Below are 20812 nucleotides of genomic sequence, written 5' to 3' on the forward strand. Positions count from 1 at the left end.
AAAAGATATAAAAATACTTATTCTTTTATGATGAACTTTTTAAAATCACATCCAGAGCAGCTGCAAGTATACCTTAGAATACACTAAAAGAACGAGAAAGAATAAAGAAAAATGAGGTAAGCTGCCATTATCACAGCAACAAACACCTACAACTAATTTTGAAATAGCTACCAATAAGATTATTTTGAATGCTTCTCCTTGCTAAATAATCTGCTTCAAGGGAAGAAAAAAGACCAATGTACCTTGAATTTCTTAAAAAACTGTATGAGAAAGGTCAAATCATTTTCCCAAAGCTTTTGTAAATTCTAAGCAGCACATAAAATTGTTAATAGTGGTTTATAATGTCTGATGTATTAGTTTGAGTCATATTTATAATACATTATCATACTAGCTATATTTGTGGTACACTAAGCCTATTTTACATTATATACTTCACACACTAAAGGTTCTAATGCAATTAATTTCCACATCATAAGAAAAATAACATCAATCATCAAATATTAACAATTTGCTTCATGACACTGCTTTTAGGAACACATTAAAATAAAAATATGAGGCACTCTATATAAAACAAAGCATACTTGTTTAGGCTTAAAATATTCTCTTTCCAGTGCCAATGGAAAACAACTTTAAAATAAATTATCTTGGATTTTGTACGATGCTTAATATCCTGAATAGCACAACATGCTTTTCCATCATCCCAATAAGCTTCCGAAAGGGATATCTAAATTTACATATATGAGAGCTACTGCTTAAATTCAAATACTAAGTTTTGATACTTTGATGCCTTAAATTTGATACTTCTGAGTTTAGATATTTTTAAAAATCTAGCATATGTCTTTTCCTCTAATATGCCCTCACTACCTAAAGTGCTCTGCTGAAAAGACCCAATTAAATATCATTTTAAAGACAAGAAAAAATATATTCTTAAAATGTAGTACATTTAATAAGGATCAGCTTCTAGTTTTCCCAGATGTAAGAAATTAAGTGCATAATATGTGAGACATGCCTTAATGAGAAAATAAAAATAGTTATTACCTTGCTTTCATTAGGGTAGACTAGTAACTAAGACATGATTTTTTTTTTGAAATTCACACAACTTTAAAGACAAATGCAAACAGAATTTCCATATTGAACCAATCTTCATGCATATACCTTTGCCTGACCAGTGATTTACTTTGGCCTTTAGCTACTGCATTAAAATACAGCTCACAGGGTGCCTGGGTTACTTAGTCCCATGAGCATCGGACCCTTGATTTTGGCTCAGGACAGGATCTCACGATTCCAAATGTTGCAAAGGCCTCCCTGAATGGGATTCTCTCACGCCTCTCTCTGCCCCTCCCACTCATGCTCCCTCTCTCTCTCAAAATAAATAAAAATCTACAAAATTAATAAAATACAGTTCACAATTGGTAAAATATATACGTACCTAACTGTAAAATACAGATAAGAAATGTTGGGGAGAACACTCAAGGAGGAGAAATTCCCAAGCACCTTGGTTTTTTTTTTTATGTTTAAATTTTTTATTTTTTTAAGCCAACTCTACACCCAACATGGTGCTTGAACTCACAACCCTGAGATCAGGAGCCATAAAGCCCCTGGATTTTTAAATTAGTTTTTTACTCATTTTAATGTTTAATTCTATTTCTCTAATATGTGTATGCAAGTGGATTTTTTCAGATATTACAAACCTCTAATTTAAAAACAATATTGCTTTTGTCTTCTTTAGCAAAAAATACTTATTTGGTAAGTTAGGTTCTGCATTTAGGGAATGTGAGAAATACCAGGAATCAATCTTGAATGATAGCATTTTAGAGTGGGGAAGCATTAAAAATAATCTAATCTCACTTCATTGCCAATAATTCCCCAAGAATTACTTTAAGGATGTTTTAAAATTTATCAAGCATAAATATTTTATTTTCTGCTATACTTTTGTGTTAATGACAAACCTTATTTCACTGAAATGAGACAAACAGTCTGCATGAACTGTAAGGTTTGGAATCAGGTGCTATTTCTTTGAGATTCAATAAATATAAGTTTCATGGGTATTTAAATTTTCCTGTTTTTTGAATCCATATATATATATATATATATATATATATATATATATATATGTATATATATCTCCACATTACTCAAATTCTCCATAATTGATTTTTATGTACTCACTTTTAAAAAATATTTTAAAATGTACTCTGAAGCAGGTTTTCTCAGTATGGTTATACTTTTTTTTTTTTTTACTGTTTATTTATTTTGAGAGAGAGAGAGACAGCAAGAACAGGGAAGAAGGATCCCCAAAACTGCAAGATCATGACCTGAGCCAAAAGCAAGAACCAGATGCTTAACCGACTGAGCCACCCAGGCACCTCAGTATGGTTATAGTATCTTATATGGTACGATTACAAATAGGGTTGCTTTATATTTTTCAGTTATGTTGTTAGATGGATAAAAGTTTATGACTGACTTGTGTTTTGGGAGGTCTTTTATCAATGAAATCTTTCTTTGGGGTCAAAAAATTTAACAGGCACTTCACCAAAGAAGATAAACAGATGGCAAATGGCATATGAAAACATACTCTGCATCATATGTCATCAGGGGAATGCAAATTAAAACAACTTATGACTAAACAGTGATTTAGAATGGTCAAAATCCAGAACAGACAATAAATGCAAGGAAGGATGTGGAGCAGCAGGAACTCACATTCACTGCTGGTGAGAAATGGTACAACCACTTTCTTACAAAATAAACCATATATTTACCGTAAGACCCAGCAATCATGTTCCTTGGTATTTACTCAAAGGAGCTGAAAAATTATGTCCACACAAAAGCCTGCGCATGGATGTTTTGTGATAGTTTTTTATTTATAACTACCAAAAAGTGGAAGAAACCACAATGTCCCTCAGTAGGTGAATGGATAAATAAACTGTGGTACATACAATGTAATATTATTCAGCTCTAAAAAGAAATCAGCTATTAAACCTTGGGGGGGGGGGGGGGACAAACATAGAGGAATCTTTAATGTATATTACTAAATGAAAAAGACCAATCTAGTAAGACTACATACTATATGATTCCAACTACATGACATTCTGGAAAAGGTAAAACTATGGAGACAGTAATAAGATTGGGGCTGCAGTGGGGAGGGAGGATAAACAGAGTACAGAGGATTTTTAGGGCAGCAAGACTGCTCTGTAAGTTATTACTAAACTGATGGATATATGTCATTATATGTTTGCCCAAACTTACAGAATGTATGACACCAAGAATAACTCTAATGTAAACTATGGGCTTTGAGTGATAATGATGTGTCAATGTAGGCTCATCAACTGTAACAAAAGTATCACTCAGGTGGAAGATGTTTATGACAGGAGAGGCTATGAGGTTACGCACCTGTGGTAGCAGTGGGTATATGGGAAATTTCTGTGCCTCTGATCAATTTTGCTGTAAACCTAAAAATGCTCTAAAACTCTTTTAAAAAACTGTCCCATTTCCCACTGTTAGTTTTAAATTTAATGTTATCTCTCATTTCCTTTTTGTTAGCTTTTGTCTGGTATATATTTTTGTTCGATCACATATTTTCAGTGTTTCTGTGTCATTTTATTTTGAAGGAATATTTTTGAAATTTGAAGGAATATGTCCTGCCACACATACCTTGATTTTTCCCCTAACACTATCTTAGTGCCTCTGCCTTTTAACAAGGGAATTTAAACCATTCATATTTACCACAATGACTTAACTGTTATATTCTAATTTAATGTTTTCTATTTATCATGCTTCCTTTTTATTCCATTTTTAATTTTTTACCTTTTGTTAGATTAATTGGATATTGTCATCCAAGTTTCTCCTCAGTCCTAATGGTTTAAAGATTATTATCGTTAGTAATCTAAGGTTATATATACAATATTAGCACATAGTATTTAAACACACATTGTTCTATCAAAGTCTAGTGTAACTGCCCTCTTAAAAGGACAAAAACAAAAACAAGACAAAAACTTGAGCACAATTTTATTAACCTATTTCCCTTCCTTTTCCCCCCAGTGCAACCTCTCATACAAACGTCATATAGAATTTTAGTTACACATTAAAAACAATTTTCCTTATAGAAATGAACAAAAATTTTGGGTTTAACACCAAGTTTTACTACTTTCTTATTACTGTTCCTTACTAATTTTTCATTTTAATTAATTCTTTCTATTAAAAAAAACTTATTTTTGCCTTTACTTTTTAAAATTTTTATATTTAAATATTTATTTAAGTAATCTCTACATCCAACATGGGGTTTGAACTTACAACCCGAGATCAAGGGTTACATGCTCCTCCAACTGAGTCAGCCAGGCACCCCCTTATTTTTGCCTTTAAAATAAAAGTTAAGGTTTGGGGCACCTAGGTGGCTCAGTAGGTTGAGTGTCTGACCTCGGCTCAGGTCATGACTTCGCAATTCGTGAGTTCAAGCCCCGCGCTGGGCTGTCCTGACAGGTCAGGGCCTAGAGCCTGCTTCCAATTCTGTGTCTCCCTCTCTTTCTGCCCCTCGCCTGCCCATTCTCATTCTCTCTCTCTCTCTCCCCCTCCACTCTCAAAAATAAATAAACAGTAAAAAAATTAAAATAAAAGTTAAGGTTCAAATTACTGTCCCACAGAATTTTGAAGATATTACTTAACTATCTTTTAGCATCCAATGTTGCCAATGGAGAGTATGATGCAAATAAACCTGATTTTCATCCTTTTGCTTTTCTCTCTAAAAGAGTTTAAGACTTTTCTCTTTGTCTTCAGTATTATGAAATGTCACCAATATGTCTAGGTAAGATTTGTCTTTCACTCACTTTGCTCGGCATTTAGTTGGCTCTATCAACTTGAAGGCTTGTTTCTTCCTTCAAATTTGAGACATTTCATTATTTTTTAAATTATGTTTCCTAATTCCTTTTTTCCTGTTCTGTCTTTCTGGAACTCTCTTTAGATACATGCTCTCCTTCATGTATGTGTGGCCACCTGAACACCACAGGTCAAAAGAAATGTGTTTCTCCTACCCGATGCCCTCCCACCCTATGAATATACCTCAACATCTTTAAATATTTCTTTCCCCTAGACTTCTTTCCCTATTCCCATGGCCCAGATACCCCCTGCACAATGAACTGTGCTTTGCTAGAGCTACAGCTCCTTGCAGCTCCTTTGCCGCTCTATTCTTCTTTCACTCTTTCCCTATTGTGTGTCTTTCTTAATGGTTATCTCAATGATTTTACCATACTTTTTAAACTTGCTTTCCCTCCCCTCTCCCTTTTTTAGAATACCCTTTGTTCAGTCTTTGCTATCTGTGCTATACAAAATAGCAGCCATTTAGCAACACATGGCTATTCAAATTTAAATTGATTAAATATTAAATAAAATTAAAATTCACTTCCTTAATTGCACTAGCCACATTTCAAGTGCTCAATAGCCACTTCATTATAGATTATAGAACATTTCCATAAGCAGGAAGTTATACTGCACATTGTTGTTATAGACATATTCAACTTTAGCTGTGTCCAGTGTTTTTAAGCTGTCTTTATTCACCCAGATATCACTAAAGTAGGTTTTTTGAATATCTACTAGGCAAGACAGTATTTTAGGAGATAGGGATAGCAATGTATCAAATGAATTCCTGCACTCATGTAACTTACATGCCACTCAACAAATAAGAAAGAATATAGTATATCAAAAGGTTCTAAATGTTCACTGAGACCAGTAAGTAGGGCTAGGGAGAAAAGGAGTGACAGGAATGGGAGAAGGATGGATGGACAGAAATCTCTAAAAGGGGGGATTTGACCAGAGACCTGCAAAAAGTAATGAACTGAGGCATGGGGATATCTGAGGTAAGAGAATTCCAGGCAAAAGTACTGCCAAGTACAAACGCCCTGAGACAGGAGTCAGACTAACAGGAATGAATGGTGCAGAGGGGGAGAACAGCAGGGGATAACAATGGAGAAAAGCAAAGAACAAGATCATGTTGGATTTCGAAAGCCACTGGAAGGACCTCAGTAATTTTAATTGGATTGCAAAAGGAAGCCAGTGGAGGGTCTTTAGTTGAGAAGTTATTTGATACAAATTAAATTTTAACAATGGTACTCTGGTTGCTGGGTTGGTAATAGTGCAGGCAAACAAAGGCAGAAGAAGAAATACAACTTAGGAATTAACCAGAATAATTCAAGCAGATTTGGAAGTGCTAGTGTTATAGATGGTAGGAAAAGGTCCAGTTCTGGTTGTCTCTTAAAGCTGGTGGTTTTAGGGAGGCTATTGTTTTTATTTCAAAGATAAGACTTTTAATTTTCAAAGATTTTTAACCGATTATTTTCCATAAGAGCTTGTTCTTATTCTAGGAGTTCAAAATCCTATCACGTGTTTATAAAAGTCTCTACTTTTCTTTGGCATTAACTGTATTATTCATTTATTTCTTGCCTCTTAATTGGTTTTTGAAATAGGCATTTTGTCATTTATTTCACCCATCCAACATCAGAATTCCTTTCTTAATGTGAAGAATTTCATTGGGGGAGTAAAATTTGCTTCCTTCAATAAATGTTGGAAAAGACTACTGAAACTTCCTGATTCCTTTCCATGAGTGTGACACAGATGTTGCCTCAAATTGTACTCACCTTAGATTTCCCTCAGATACTAAAGAAGGGAAGGGAGAGAACTTCCTCTTTCTGGGGGCAACAGCAGTGACAGTAGGGGCAAGGTCAAGTACCTAAGAATAAAAGTTCAAACAGGGCTGACTGCAGCAGTTGCCGTAAGGCTGAATACACAGACCAATAATGACAGTAGTGCAAAATGAAAAATCAAGTGTCCAATGTCAGGCAGCAGTGTGTCCCATCACACTAGATTACAGTGTAGTGTGGTTTGGGGGTATGGATCTGACAGGTAAATCTTGAGCCTGGTTCCCCAGATCTCCCATGATTCTAAAACATATATATTTAAGAGCTTTGTTAAATGATTCACGTGTCCCATTTACCCATTTAAAGTGTGTGGTCCAGGGGAGCCTGGGTGGCTGAGTTGGTTAAGCATCTGACTTCAGCTCAGGTCATGATCTCGTGGTTCATGGGTTCGAGCCCCATGTTGGGCTCTGTGCTGATAGATCGGAGCCTGGAGCCTGCTTTGGATTCTGTGTCTCCCTCTCTCTCTGCCCCTCCCCTCTTGCACTCTGTCTCTCTCTCTCTCTCTCTCAAAGATAAACATTACAAAATTTAAAAAAAAATTAATAAAGTACGTGGTCCATAGGTTTTTAGTACACTCTCCAATGGTACAACCATCACCACAATCACTTTTAGAACATTTTCATCACCCTGAAATTCCACTGTACCTATTAGCAGTCTCTCCCCATTTCCTTCTAATCCTGCCTCCAGCCCTAGGTACCCACTAATTTACTTTGTCTTTACAGATCTGCCTTTCCTGGAAATTTCATGTAAATGAAATCATACAGTATGTGGTCTTTCATAACTGGCCTGTTTCATTTAGCATAACGTTTTCAAAGCTTCCCTGCTGTAACATGTATTAGTGCTTCATTCTTTTTATTGCTGAATAATAATCCATTGTATGAATATATCATAGTTTCCTTGTCCACTCATACCATGATGACATTTGGGTTGTTTCCACTTCTGGGCTATTATGAATATTGTTCTTGTCAACATCAACATTTGTGTACAAGTTTTTGAGCGGACCTCTGTTTTTACTTCTCTTGAGTGGAACTTCTGGGTCATAAGTAATTCTGTTTAACTTTCAGAGTCACTGCCAAATTGTTTCTCAAGCACCCACACCATTTTACAAGCCCAGCTATGTAGGAGGGTTCCAATTTCTGCACATCCTCCCACCATTTGTTATCATCTGTCTTTTTGATTAGTCACCTTAGTAAGTCTGAAGTGTTATCTCATTGTGGTTTTGATTTACATTTCCATAATGGCTAATGACGTCAAGCATATTTTCATGTGCTCATTGGCCATTTTTATATCTTCATCGGAGAAGTATCTGTTCAAATCTTTGCCTATTTTTAAATTGGGTTATGTATCTTTTTTAGTTTTGAGTTCTTTATATAGCCTGGATACGAGCCCCTTACCAAATAAATGACCTATGAATATTTCTTCCATCCTGTGGGCTGTCTTTTTACTTTGCTGACAGTATCATTTGAGGCATAAAAGTTTTAAATTTTCATGAAGGCCAATTCATCTACATTTTTCTTTTGTCATTTATACTTTTGGTGTGGTATCTGAGAAGGCTTCTTAACCCAGGGTCATTAAGATTCATTCCTATATTTTCTTTTAAAGAGTTTTAACATAGTTTTACCTCTTACTTTAAACTCTGATCCATGAAGAGTACATTTTTGTGGATGATACAGGGAAGAGGTCTAGGCTCCTTCTTGTGGTATGTTTCAGCACCATTTGTAGAAAAGGCTAGTCTTTCCCACATTGAATGGTCTTGGCACCATTGTCAAAACTTAGTTCATCATAAATGTAAGAGTTTATTTCTGGTCTCTTAATTCTATTCCATTCCAATAATCTTTGTTAAACTCCTTCTCTACTCAATTAGCTACAGAATATTTCTTGTTTACAATCATGACTATTGCCTATTTACAATCAATCAAATGTTTGAGAATTCTTGGGTGTTTGCTTATCCCATTTTCTTGACTATGGATGTTGTTTCTATGTGCCATAGCTGACATCCAGTGATGGGGTGGAGGGAAGGGAGAGATACCAAGGTCATCAACTGGGTATAAAATCATTCCCTTCCTGGGGCCTGGCAGCTGTAGAATTTACCCTCCATGTTTTAGTCTATATGCAAACCCCACTGAAGTGTGCTATTTGGCAGAAGCGCAGGAAATGGTCTCAAAAAGAAGTGTCTAGATTGTTCACCTATTGCCTCAGGGATCTATTCTAATTTCAGCATTCTGTTGGGATGCTTTTTGAGGAGAAAAGTCTCCTATACTCTCTTGGCACCATTTGAGTGATGAGTTTAGAAAAAGGAACTCTGTGTGAGATTCAGTCTCTCCTTTCTTTGGTCTAAGCATTGCCCACAAAAAGGATGCATTCTATTCTGCTTTATCTACAAGACAGACCTGCCTGTTTTGGGATCTAAAGTATTTGGGGGAAAGAGACATAAAGCAAACTTATCTTCTTACACCTAAGCTATTTGCTCCATGTGAGCTATTTCATAAAAGAAACTGACTTGTTTTTCTTTATTGACCTGATGCTCTGGTTCCCAAATTCCAGAAGGGTAGACTTGTTAGTTAAGAGTTGCCCATGAACTGATCCTACCTTAGCAACAGTCCTCTTTTAGATGGGATTACGGCTCCAGATTTTTCTGGTTTTGCCTCTTTGGCAAAGTACTCTGATTTTGTGCACTTACAAGGATTTTTTTTTTTTTAATTTTTAACAGTTATTTATTTTTGAAAGACAGAGACAGAGTGTGAGTGAGGGAGGGGCAGATAGAGAGGGAGACACAGACTCTAAAGCAGGTTCCAGGCCCTGAGCTGTCAGCACAGAGCCTGACATGGGGCTTGAACTCACGAACCATAAGATCATGACCTGAGCCAAAGTCAGATGCTTACCCAACTGAGCCACCCATGTGTCCCAAGGATTTCTGATCCTCTGATGGCACTTACTTTTCTTACTGTATGACTTTATTCTTCTTTTAACATATGTCATTTCATGAGGTCTGATAGATGAAATAGATGCATATAACAGCTCCTCATATTTCACTCTCAAGAAACTACTAATAAAGTGAGACCGGAATACCTAAGTCAACCAAGCCAAGCTCTTTCCTCTACTCTACATCACCTTGTAAGATATAGCCCTTACACTAGAGACCTTAACAATCTTGTTACAATGGAGACACTAATTCTTACATCGAGATAAAAGTAAAACTAAATACATAGCAATATATTATAACTAATTAATGTATAGAGAATAAGTAAGTACCCAAGAATTATAAGAAGTTACACCAGGTTATAAAGAACAATTGATTGAAAAGGAGGAGCTTGAGACAACCTTGAAAGGAAACATACAATTCTAATGAGAAATAAGAAGGCAAATAAGAATATGGAGATGGAAAAGTGCACAAAAAATTCTGTTATAGGAAGTACACCAAGTTGGTTGAGTTATATATAAAAGAATAGTGGGAGATAAAGCTAAGAAAGAGATCAAGAAGCCCAAGTAAGCTTAAGAGCCAGGTAAGACCATAAAAGCCTATGTCACTTTCATTCAAAATACATTTGTAGAACAGGTATTAAAGCCACTGTAGATGAGTTATTTTTGAGGTAAAAGGTCCATACATAGATGATATTCTATTCTAAGGTAGTGAAATTGTCCCCCAATCATCTACTACCACATATTATATATCTATAAACAGGAAGTACAAGTAAACAAATCAGCATATCAATAACTTTCAATCTCAGTAGGTGCTCAATTACAATGTTTTTCATATATACCTCTGATATGAAAAGAACCATCATCATTTCTCTCTACCACAAGATGGTCAATATGAACAGTTACAGGAGCTGGCTCAAGGGATATTGTACTACTACGAGGACTGTCGTCCTGTAAAAAAGAGAAGCGGTATCAGCATGTTGTTATTAAAGTAAATGATTTCTAATTTCTATGACTCTTTTCATTATTCCCCCACAAAGACCCAAAAACGCATATCAATAAATGCTAATAAGCACATATTATAGAGAAGACACATTCTTAAGCATGAATTAAAGTCCCAGTCGGCAAAGTGAACATTCACAACACGAAAATATATAAATAGTTATTAACATACTTTTAAATTTATTTTTGTGTTAGAAACTTGTATCTTCATTGGCATCACGGTTGCAACAGTTTCATCTTCCAAAAAATGTTGAATATTAGTAAGCGAAGATGTAAAAAACTCTGTGCTAAAGTTTTCTATATGGCATTGCAAAAATCCATTTTTTTCTGCAAGCAAAGAGTGTATTACAGCACCAGGCCCACTCTCAAATCTCAGAGTAATCTCAGGAGAGGATTTGGAATGAATTACAGATTTATGATCCGAACCTATGGAAAAAGAACACATAAAAATCATAACTTGTAGCACTATTCAAAAACTCTCAATTATTTGTCATCAGACATTATTGTCACTTTGTATAATGTTAAAGCAATAATATCTTAAAGTTTTAATATTTATCTTTCATTTACATGATATTTACAGTACATATACAATATACCATACACAGCCCTTCAATTTTTATAGACCTTCCATGGCACTTCTGTTGACCTATCTATATTTTCTAATGTTTTGGTGCCATGAAAACATATACCATGATATAAATCTGATATGATGCATACCTAAGATACTTAGAATGTCTGAGTGTGTACCTATCTATTGATTTATAATGTAACAGACAAATGTGATAAACAGTCATGACACTTAAAGCGACACTTAAGCCATTTCTTAAGAAGTAACAAAAACCTGAAGTTCTGTACCTTCCTCATTAAAATTGGGTCCTTATATAATTAGAAAAGTAAGTAGACAAGACCTCAATAAAATGTCTCTATTAGAAAACAATTTTAAAACTGAAATTAAAGCAAGGGAGATATATATTACATTTATGTTTATACTGATTTATACATATATATAAATATAGTATACATGTATTTATGCCTTGGCCTTGTTCCAAAAAAGATTTTGAGTTGGCTGAGATAAATACTAAATTCAAAAACAAATTTTATCATTTCAATAAAGACTCACAGAAAATCTGATTTTAAAAAACAAAAGTTTTCAGTATGACCACTTAAGTGAACCTACCCTCACAGTAACTATTTTGTTTATATTACATTACCTAGCTCCAAAAAGAGGCAAAATGTTCATGGTATAATCATATGAAAAATAAGTAAGCAATGGAAAAGGACAGAAGAAAAAAGGTAAGGATGGGCAGTAAGATTAATGACTCCAAACACATTATTTACTTTTTCTGTGTCACAGGTGAACCAAAAATGAACTTCCTAGCAGCAAAGAGAAAAATGTGATCAGTTTCACAATTTACAGAACCGATGAATTAAAAAAAAAAAAAACAAAAAACTAACTGTTCTGGAAAAGTCAGACTATTGAAATATCGAAGTCACCAGTCTCATGGGTCCTTGTAGAAAGACCTACTAATTAAATTCATGATGGAGTGTTTATTTTCCCTCAGCATGGATGTGAATCCTTTAGTCTTATAAAGGCCAAATTTATACATATTTGTGAGGGGGAGGGGATGTAAGAAAATAAACATACCCATATTTATACATCAAGGATAGATCTCCATACACAATTCAAAGTGGAGAGTTGTTTTTGTAACTTTATTTCAGGTACAGGATAATGTTTAATCAATGTTAGTACTACAAATCAACATTCAAAATAAATAAGTAATATACAGGAAGAGTTCAAATAAAATTCTAAAGCATTCTTTAAATAATTAAGAAGATTTTCTTATTAAATAAAAGGCAAAAGCCACAAATTGATAATGGTTAGTGTTCTTTCCTACATCAAGAAAAATAAGAGTTTATTAACTCGTCTATTTAATAATAAGGACAATTAGAAACAACTTTGTAAATGTGACTTTGTTTTGCCTTTCATCTGTTTATCCACGTATCTACACACACACACACACACACACACACACACACACACACACACACACACAGAATGAGAGAGAGATTACCTACTCAGTCTAAGGAGCTGAGAGCCAGAAATAATTTCAAACAAAAAGAATATTTATTTGGAGCAGAGATAAAACAAAACAAAATCTTCACTAGTCAAAACTCACTCCTCTCTTCTACCTCTTATGCCATGAAATTATTATATTAAGGTCTTCCTACTAAAGGACTCCAAAATCCACACATTATAGAAAAACAAAAACAAAATCAAAAACAACTTTGCAATTTCTAAGTGACAGCAGATACAAACTGTAGGTCAATCTTTTTTCGCATGGTTTATTAATGTTTTAAATGTTCAAGCTAAACTAGTTTTTTCTCCTTTTCCTTTTATTTCATTTCCCCTTGCTCCTTCCTTTTCCTTTGCTTTCTTCCTTCTTGTTTTTTAGAAAAAAAATTTTTTTAATGTTTATATGTTTTTGAGACAGAGAGAGAGCATGAACAGGGGAGGGTCAGAGAGAGAGGGAGACACAGAATCCGAAGCAGGCTGCAGGCTCCAAGCTGTCAGCACAGAGCCCGACATGGGGCTCGAACTCACAAACCGTGAGATCATGACCTGAGCTGAAGTCAGAAGCTCAACCAACTAAGCCACCCAGATGCCCTGCTTCCTTCTTGTTTTTTATCTTTAAACAACTGAGGCAGTTGAGAAAAATAAGATACTAGCACTGACTATATGATCCATACATACAGGACATTTCAAAATGATTTCAGTAAGGAACAACATGAAACAAATTAATAGGACATGGTACTAACTGACACATAAAAATAAGTAAAAACAATTGAGCAACTGGAAATAATTTTAAGAGTGTACAATTTGAAAACTGTTTTGGATTTGGGAATAGAACAGGGTCTATGTTTTGAAATTTTGGTTTTTTGCCCACTATGAAACCTTTCCAATTGTATATTTAGCTTCCACTATTTTGCATGCTTTTGGGATTGATACTTGCCAACAAGAAATTCTTGAAATTTCTTAACAGATACATTGTAAACTGCAAGGCCTATACATAGAAAAACGCCTGGAGACAATTTTTTTTCTATGATGCTGATTTAAAGACAAATGGCACATTTACCTGCAATTCCCAGGATGTGAGGTGATAGTATACTTATTTGATACCATGCAGGACTATGTATTTCAACATGTTATGTATCAGATACAGCATTCTATATATATAGCAAAGAAAAATATTTACAGCTCAGTGGCTTTTTAAAAGAATTAAAAATTTGAACAATGTCATTTTATTTTATTTAAATTTTTTTTAACGGTTTTTTATTTATTTTTGAGACAGAGAGAGACAGAGCATGAACGGGGGAGGGCCAGAGAGAGAGAGACACACACAGAATCCGAAGCAGGCTCCAGGCTCTGAGCTGTCAGCACAGAGCCCGACGCGGGGCTCCAACTCACAGACTGCGAGATCATGACCTGAGCCGAAGTCGGATGCTTAACCGACTGAGCCACCCAGGCGCCCCTGAACAATGTGATTTTAAATGCTTAATAGAACTATTCTAATAAGTTAATTTCTTCAAATGACTGAAAACCATGAGTGGTAACTCCATATAAACTTTGAAAAAGGGATAGTTTTATGTGGTTTCCTCTTTATACACTGCATGTTTTGTTGTTCCTATCCCCCTACGTTCAGATGAATGTGTTGATGTTAGAATGAAGGACCGTAAGAACATGACATACAATTTTGCCAAACACCAGGTATCATGTCAGACTCAGGAAATGTTTGCTTACAAGCAAGATAATGGAATGTAAAAATTGACATTTATTCTAGCATAGAGCTAAGTTTGACATTCTAGGATTACTTTATTATTCTTTTCATACAGAAAAGACCTCTGTTTTCTTAAACCTATTATCTCAAAGAATGAGAAGACTAAAAACGATGGCACTTAACAAAAGAAACAAAAAGAAATTAGAGAATACATCCTCAACACATTACATCTCAACAATCAAAATACTTTATGAAAATAAGGTAAGCTAAGAAAACAAATCTCTCACATTATTATAAATAAATGTAATTTTCCTTGAATTCATTTATACCAAAGACAGAACTGCTGAGGAGTTATATGTAAAAAACACAACAAATTTAAATCATATTAAAGTCTTACCTATTGGACGATTACAGAGGTAATGTCGAAGACTGATATTGCCTAACTGATCTGGTGTCACTTGGTCCACTTGAAGACAGATTTCCATATCTTCCCCTCGGATGTCAATTTCCCCATTAACACCAGTAATTTTAAACACCACAACTGACATCTAATAATGATTGCATAAATAATATTAGCATACCAAGTAATTCAAAACAAAATTTAAGAAATGACACAGGAAACTACTAAAATCTCTAAAAATACAATAGCGACCTAATAAAACCAATAATATACTTGTGATCAACAAAACCTGGTTATTACATTACAGTAACAAACTTCAGCTTCCTTTCTTCCTATTCAGTCAAGAGATGAATTTTTTTAGGTCACACAGATAACATTTCTGTGTGAAATTATTTTCACTGAAAGCTGACCATATTTTCTAAGTCATCTGTAAGAATATTTCACTGGGTGGAAAGGACTTGTAACAAACCAGAAACATATTTCTTTTGTAGAAAGTTCCTCAGAAGGACTGACTACCATCAACCATCAAACTTGTTTTCAAAGTGTATTTAAATGCAACTACATAAAGGTCAAAAGGTAAAACCTCCCCTCCACAGTACGAAAAAAAACAGATTTAGAAAAATGAAATTCAGAGAAAAACAATTCAGTAAGAGGGAAGGGAGAAGTGTCAAGAGTAGAACGAGCAAAGTGAGTCACTCACTACTATGGCAATTTACTTTACATAATTATGTCATAAAATCTGTACATATTTATCTGAAATAAAAGTGGTGGCATTTCTCTTCATAGAATCTCTGTGAAATGATTACCAGGTCTTGATTTTCTTGAGCACCCTCTGAATTTGTACTGATGGCATCTGGAGAGGTTTCACCAAAATTCTGTAGATTTGCACTGGCATTTGCACTCTCCGTTAGGCTCTGGTAATTCGTAGTTGAGTTCTTTTTAACACCTGAAATAATAAAAAAGTTAACTAACAAATTAAAATCAGTCTTATACAAACGATCCAACAATGTTAAATTTATCTAACCAAAAAGGGCTATCCTTCAAATCTTTCTCAAGCAAAGGCTTGTTTAAAAGACTATAAGCAAAGAAAAATTAAATTGTAGTTAGTTTAGCAAATAATAAGAAATAACGTCCACAATAAAATGTTAGAGATACTAAAGCCCTAAATGTAGTATGAAAAGAACTCAAAAACACTGAGCACAGCCTTCACATTGCTGGTGTGGTGCTGGCGTAGCAGGTTCCTGGTCAGCCAGCTATGCCTCCCTCTCTGCCGTCCTACTTTGAATAACCCCAGTCCAACCACTTCATTTCCCCTTTCAGTACCACTTCTAATTATCTCCTACCTGAAGTTAATGTCACTACAATCAATGTGATCACCCTCTGTTCTTACCTACCTGCCTTAATTTTTCAGTGTGCTGTATTTCATTATTTCTCAAACTCTGTGGAAAAAGACAATCTTAAAAAAATTTTGTGCCCATCATAGATCAGTATCTTTAAAAAATACCATAAAAGTGGATTATTAGAAACAGTGGATTAGAAAAGCCCAAGTCATACAAAACACAGTTTGTTTTAAGTTATTATACAGTTAACCCTTGAACGCTCCTAAGATTTGATTATTTAATATGAATTATTAAACTTGTATTGCTTTACCTTTTTCCAAAAATATATGAGTATCACTTCCATCACTTTCTAACAACTGTTCTTCCAATATCATACTGTCAAGTGAAATGGTGTCCAATGAGGTCTGTGAGGGGCTTCTTTTCATGTTCTTATAAGAAACACAGAGTGGAGCCAGGTTGGGTGGAATCCGTTCCTTAGGCTTTCCACTGTTGACAAAATTATTAGAAACACATCACATAAAACCTATTCTTCTATGTGTTAACTCTGATGTCATATTTTGTCAGGAGGTTTTCTGTCCAAAAACAAAATATGCCCCCCACCACATACATACGCCCAGAAAACCAAAAACCCCCAAATTCCAATAGTATGTTGTTACCTGAAAGATGACTGTGATTTAAGTGTTCTAACCGTGGGTGCTTCTTCTTGATTGATTTCTAGGTTCTCAGAGAGTGAAACTGTTTCTGGAAGCAAATCTTCAGCTTTAAAGACTGACTCTATGGTTTCATGTCCTCTAGTAGTTAAATTATTTGAAAGTATGTTTTGATTACCATCATTATCAAAGGACAGCAAACTTGAATCTTCTCTGTAGTTTAAGACACTATTTGAATTTGTATACAAAGAATCCTTTTTGTCACTTGTTTCTGATCCAATTTCTCCTGATCCACTTTTGCACACAATTCCACTACTTTCATCTTCACTTATTTTCCCTAAATTTTTATCTGATAAATAATCAAGAAAAGAAATACCTTTTTGCAGATTTGTATCACTAGCTGATTTAAAAAGCAAAGGATCCTTCGAAGGGACATGGCTAAGGTCAACACTCATAGATCTGTTGTCTGACATGTGATTAACAGTTACACTTCTGATTTGATTTATACCACTACTAACTTGCCTCCTTTTTGAAGACAAACATTCTCCATTTTCTGTAGGCAAATAATCAGGAACCATTGGGCTCACACTTTCAGTGACAGGAGACTTAAGAGTATTTCCTTGATCCACTGGATGTAGCAAAAGAGCCACTTCTGCACTTTTAAGTAAAATTCCAATGCAAATGGATGTCTGACTAGGAGGAGCGCCAGTCACAGCTTCTACATCTTTTCTTAAGTTCTCCAAAAGCAAAATGAGTGACTCGTGGAGGAAAAGCAAGAGCAGATACTGGTAGTGATTGATCTGCATACTGACATGTTTATGAATGTGAACCAGGACATGAACATCTGCATCTGATGATGAAGAGGAAAATCTTAAAAATGTATCTGAAGATTTTGGACTACCATTTGTCAAGGGCTCAGATTCTGTACTATAATACTCTTTCAAGAGCTTCTTCCGCTTCAATCGTCCAGTCAGATCACTAGATTCACTTTGTGATGTATTTAGAGATACCTGATTACAAGTCTGCAGCTCTTTTTGTGACAGGGCATACCTTGTTGGTTGGCAAATCCAGATGGAAAGAGGGAAAGAGTCTATAAAATTTATTGGCCGCCCTTTTCCACTTTTCATCCCTTCATAATCTATCCAAAATTGAGAAAAGTACACAGCCCAAACATCTGTGGCAGCAGAAGTTTTGAGAGTGTGTTTATTCAACTTGGGAATAATATTTCCTTTATAAACTTCATGCATTTTAGTATCTTGTTCATGAGCATGTCTCTGGAAGATTGGATGCAACAGATTAAAATTGTCACCAGATTTGGGAAAGCTGGTATATGCTTTACTGAAAAAATCACAATCTTTAAAGTCTTGAAACAAAGCTTCTAGATCAGAATGTCGACAGTTTGGACAGTGCCTTGTATTTGTGGCAATCATTTCAGAACTCTGAATAGAAACTGCACGTGGTTGATCTTGATGACATTCAGATTTCATTTCAGAAGGAATGACAAACTATAAGAGAAAAAACATTAATCTAGTCTAACTTACAAATCCATACATCTTGAAGATAAAATAATCAAGAATATAACTTAGCTCAGGAATTCTTTTTGGTATATCCCACCAAAACACTACTTTCTTATCCAAACATAATATACAAACTCTCTCCCCACAAATCTTTTTATTAAACCAAGTAAAAAGGACTTAACTAACCACTAAGAAAAGAACAACTTTAAACAAAATTAAAACTAAAGCAATATTACTAAAAGCTTACTATGCCTTGAGAATTAAGTGTTAAGTTTGGAAAAAAGAACTTTTTGTTAAGATATTTAAAATTTTTTTTTTTAACGTTTATTTCTGAGACAGAGAGAGACAGAGCATGAATGGGGGAGGGAGACACAGAATCTGAAACAAAGATATTTTAAATCCAAGAGATGTGGGGGATGACTGGATGGAATGACTGGATAGATGCCATTAGAATCACTTTTCTCAGATAAAACTATTAAGAAAATCAACTTAAGCATATAGGTCAAACTATTTACTAATTTTTCAGAAATAATTACTCTCAGTCCTTAAAATATGTTTTTTTTAGTCCTTAAAATACTGGTTTTAAAACTGTGCATATTGAGAAAATATAGAGATTATACAACTGTCTTAAAGTATAATCGTGATTTTATAAAATTCATCTTTTTATAATTGAACATAGTAAGATTTTTAAGAAAATCTTTAAAACATTTCTGCAATGAAATTTTAACATTTATGAATAACCCCATTTTACACAGAAGAAATTAAAGGTATAGAAATTTAGAGTATCACCAATAGATCCAGAAACTGAAATTTTTCATCCAAGTCTTACTCTAATTACTACACTATAGTAGCTGTTGTTTTTTTAAAAAACAAAACGAGAGGTTAGAGTGGGAGAGAGCCAAAGCATAAGAGACTCTTAAAAACTGAGAACAAACTGAGGGTTGATGGGGAGTGGGAGGGAGGGGAGGGTGGGTGATGGGTATTGAAGAGGGCATTTTTTGGGATGAGCACTGGGTGTTGTATGGAAACCAATTTGACAATAAATTTCATAAAAATAAATAAATAAATAAATAAATAGATAGATAAAGTGTGCATAAAAAACAAAACAAAAAACCTCGCACCTTTAAAGTTTAAATATCCTTGGGATTCAGATTATCAACTACTTGGTTGTAATACAAAGCAAATTTCTATTATCTTTGGATATCAATAACAGAATAACTGTGAACAAATAAAACCCAGATCTAATTTATAAGTTTCACTGTATTAATTTCCACTTTAAAAGAAAAATTTTATCAACTCCGGTAGGAAGTAGGGGAAAAAATACTGATTTAAATGTTATTTCTGCTTACCTCCAAATGGATGAGCAGTGACAAAATGAAACAGGTTAAATGGAAGATAGAGAAAGAAGGGGGAAAAACAGTCTCTTAAGGCTTTTTAAACTGAAAATCAAAATTAAAATTAAAATTTCAAAATCAAAATTAAGATTACAATAAAGTTGATTTATATTTGAACACCCATCTTAAATCCTGGAAATTACGATGTTAACTTTTCTTCTCTAAAAATGGTTTTGTTATCACAGTCACTTGTGTATATGGTACCTTTAGCATTAAGCCATCAATTCGAATATCAACATGCTCATCAGATTTTGAATTGTCATTCAACTTGTATACAGCCATAAATTGATTAAGACTCTGTTTTAAATCCAAAAGAAATTGATTTAACCATAGAATACTTCTTTCATCCACGGTAAACTGTAGTGCATTCAGTTGGCTATAAAGGTTGGGAGATGGAACTGTGGAGAAAAAAAATTTTAAAGATTTTTAATGAGCAGATAGTCTAAATCTTCCCTGAGAAAAAACATTTTTAACTTTTATTCTTTTTAAATTAAGATAGTAAGTTTTGAAATTTTATTTACAAAATTAAAGTGACACATGTGGATGATAATGAATACATTTAGACAGACAAAAAACATTTTTCTATGCTTCACTAACTGAAAAATATATTGTTTATTCTAAAACTATCTATAAATAGGAAACAACGTTTAGATCTCTCTTCCTAGTATCTGTAAGGACTTTTCCTACTTGAATGATAATCTGAATCCTCTAAAATAAGAGAACCGAGTCTAATGACTAATTTCTTATGAAAGTGGTGAATAGGCAGGTCTCCTTTGGGAGGAGGGGCCATGCAGTTTTATTCTCCACTTAATCCTAACCCTAGAATAGCGCTTGGTGCAAAGTAAAAATTCAACTATCTACTAGATAATAAAAGGAATATACTCCTTTTTCATAGCTCTCCTCAAATATTAGAATGCCTGGGGGTTGGATAAGTGTTTTAGTGCTAATTTATATTAAACTAATATTCACAATTAGAGTATACACCTCTTTCTTAAATCCTTTTGTTTATACTATAAAAACCATTATTGTTTTCAGAGCATCTTGATAAAAAATCTATCCCAAACATTCAAACCTACTCACTTCTAGTAAAGCAAATAGCATGTATATCTAGATTTTTTAGACAACAATAAT

At 34.2% G+C, this 20812-nt stretch overlaps 1 protein-coding gene and 1 long non-coding RNA gene across 5 annotated transcripts in view; one reads left to right on the forward strand and one right to left on the reverse strand.

The window, feature by feature from the left end:
* The window catches only part of LOC122224982, a 72520-nt gene extending 55604 nt beyond the window's left edge, over positions 1 to 16916 (forward strand). For 2 of the 3 annotated variants that reach the window (XR_006205048.1, XR_006205050.1), the window contains 2 exons: positions 14496 to 14641; positions 16839 to 16916. This is a non-coding gene — a long non-coding RNA (uncharacterized LOC122224982). Of the gene's footprint in view, positions 1 to 11819; positions 12337 to 14495; positions 14642 to 16838 lie in introns of those variants that run through there. The other variant, XR_006205049.1, reaches the window with a different exon arrangement.
* UHRF1BP1L (UHRF1 binding protein 1 like) overlaps positions 1 to 20812 on the reverse strand; it is a 111272-nt gene that overhangs the window by 12667 nt on the left and 77793 nt on the right. For both annotated transcript variants that reach the window (XM_042947493.1, XM_042947494.1), the window contains 7 exons: positions 19886 to 20079; positions 16777 to 18275; positions 16431 to 16606; positions 15587 to 15726; positions 14778 to 14928; positions 10777 to 11030; positions 10445 to 10553 (listed from right to left, as the gene is read on the reverse strand). In XM_042947493.1, the coding sequence (XP_042803427.1) occupies positions 10445 to 10553; positions 10777 to 11030; positions 14778 to 14928; positions 15587 to 15726; positions 16431 to 16606; positions 16777 to 18275; positions 19886 to 20079 (2523 nt within the window). The remainder of the gene's footprint in view (positions 1 to 10444; positions 10554 to 10776; positions 11031 to 14777; positions 14929 to 15586; positions 15727 to 16430; positions 16607 to 16776; positions 18276 to 19885; positions 20080 to 20812) is intronic.

Source organism: Panthera leo, chromosome B4 (assembly GCF_018350215.1).
Source record: "Panthera leo isolate Ple1 chromosome B4, P.leo_Ple1_pat1.1, whole genome shotgun sequence".
In the NCBI taxonomy this organism is placed as follows: Eukaryota; Metazoa; Chordata; class Mammalia; order Carnivora; family Felidae; genus Panthera; species Panthera leo.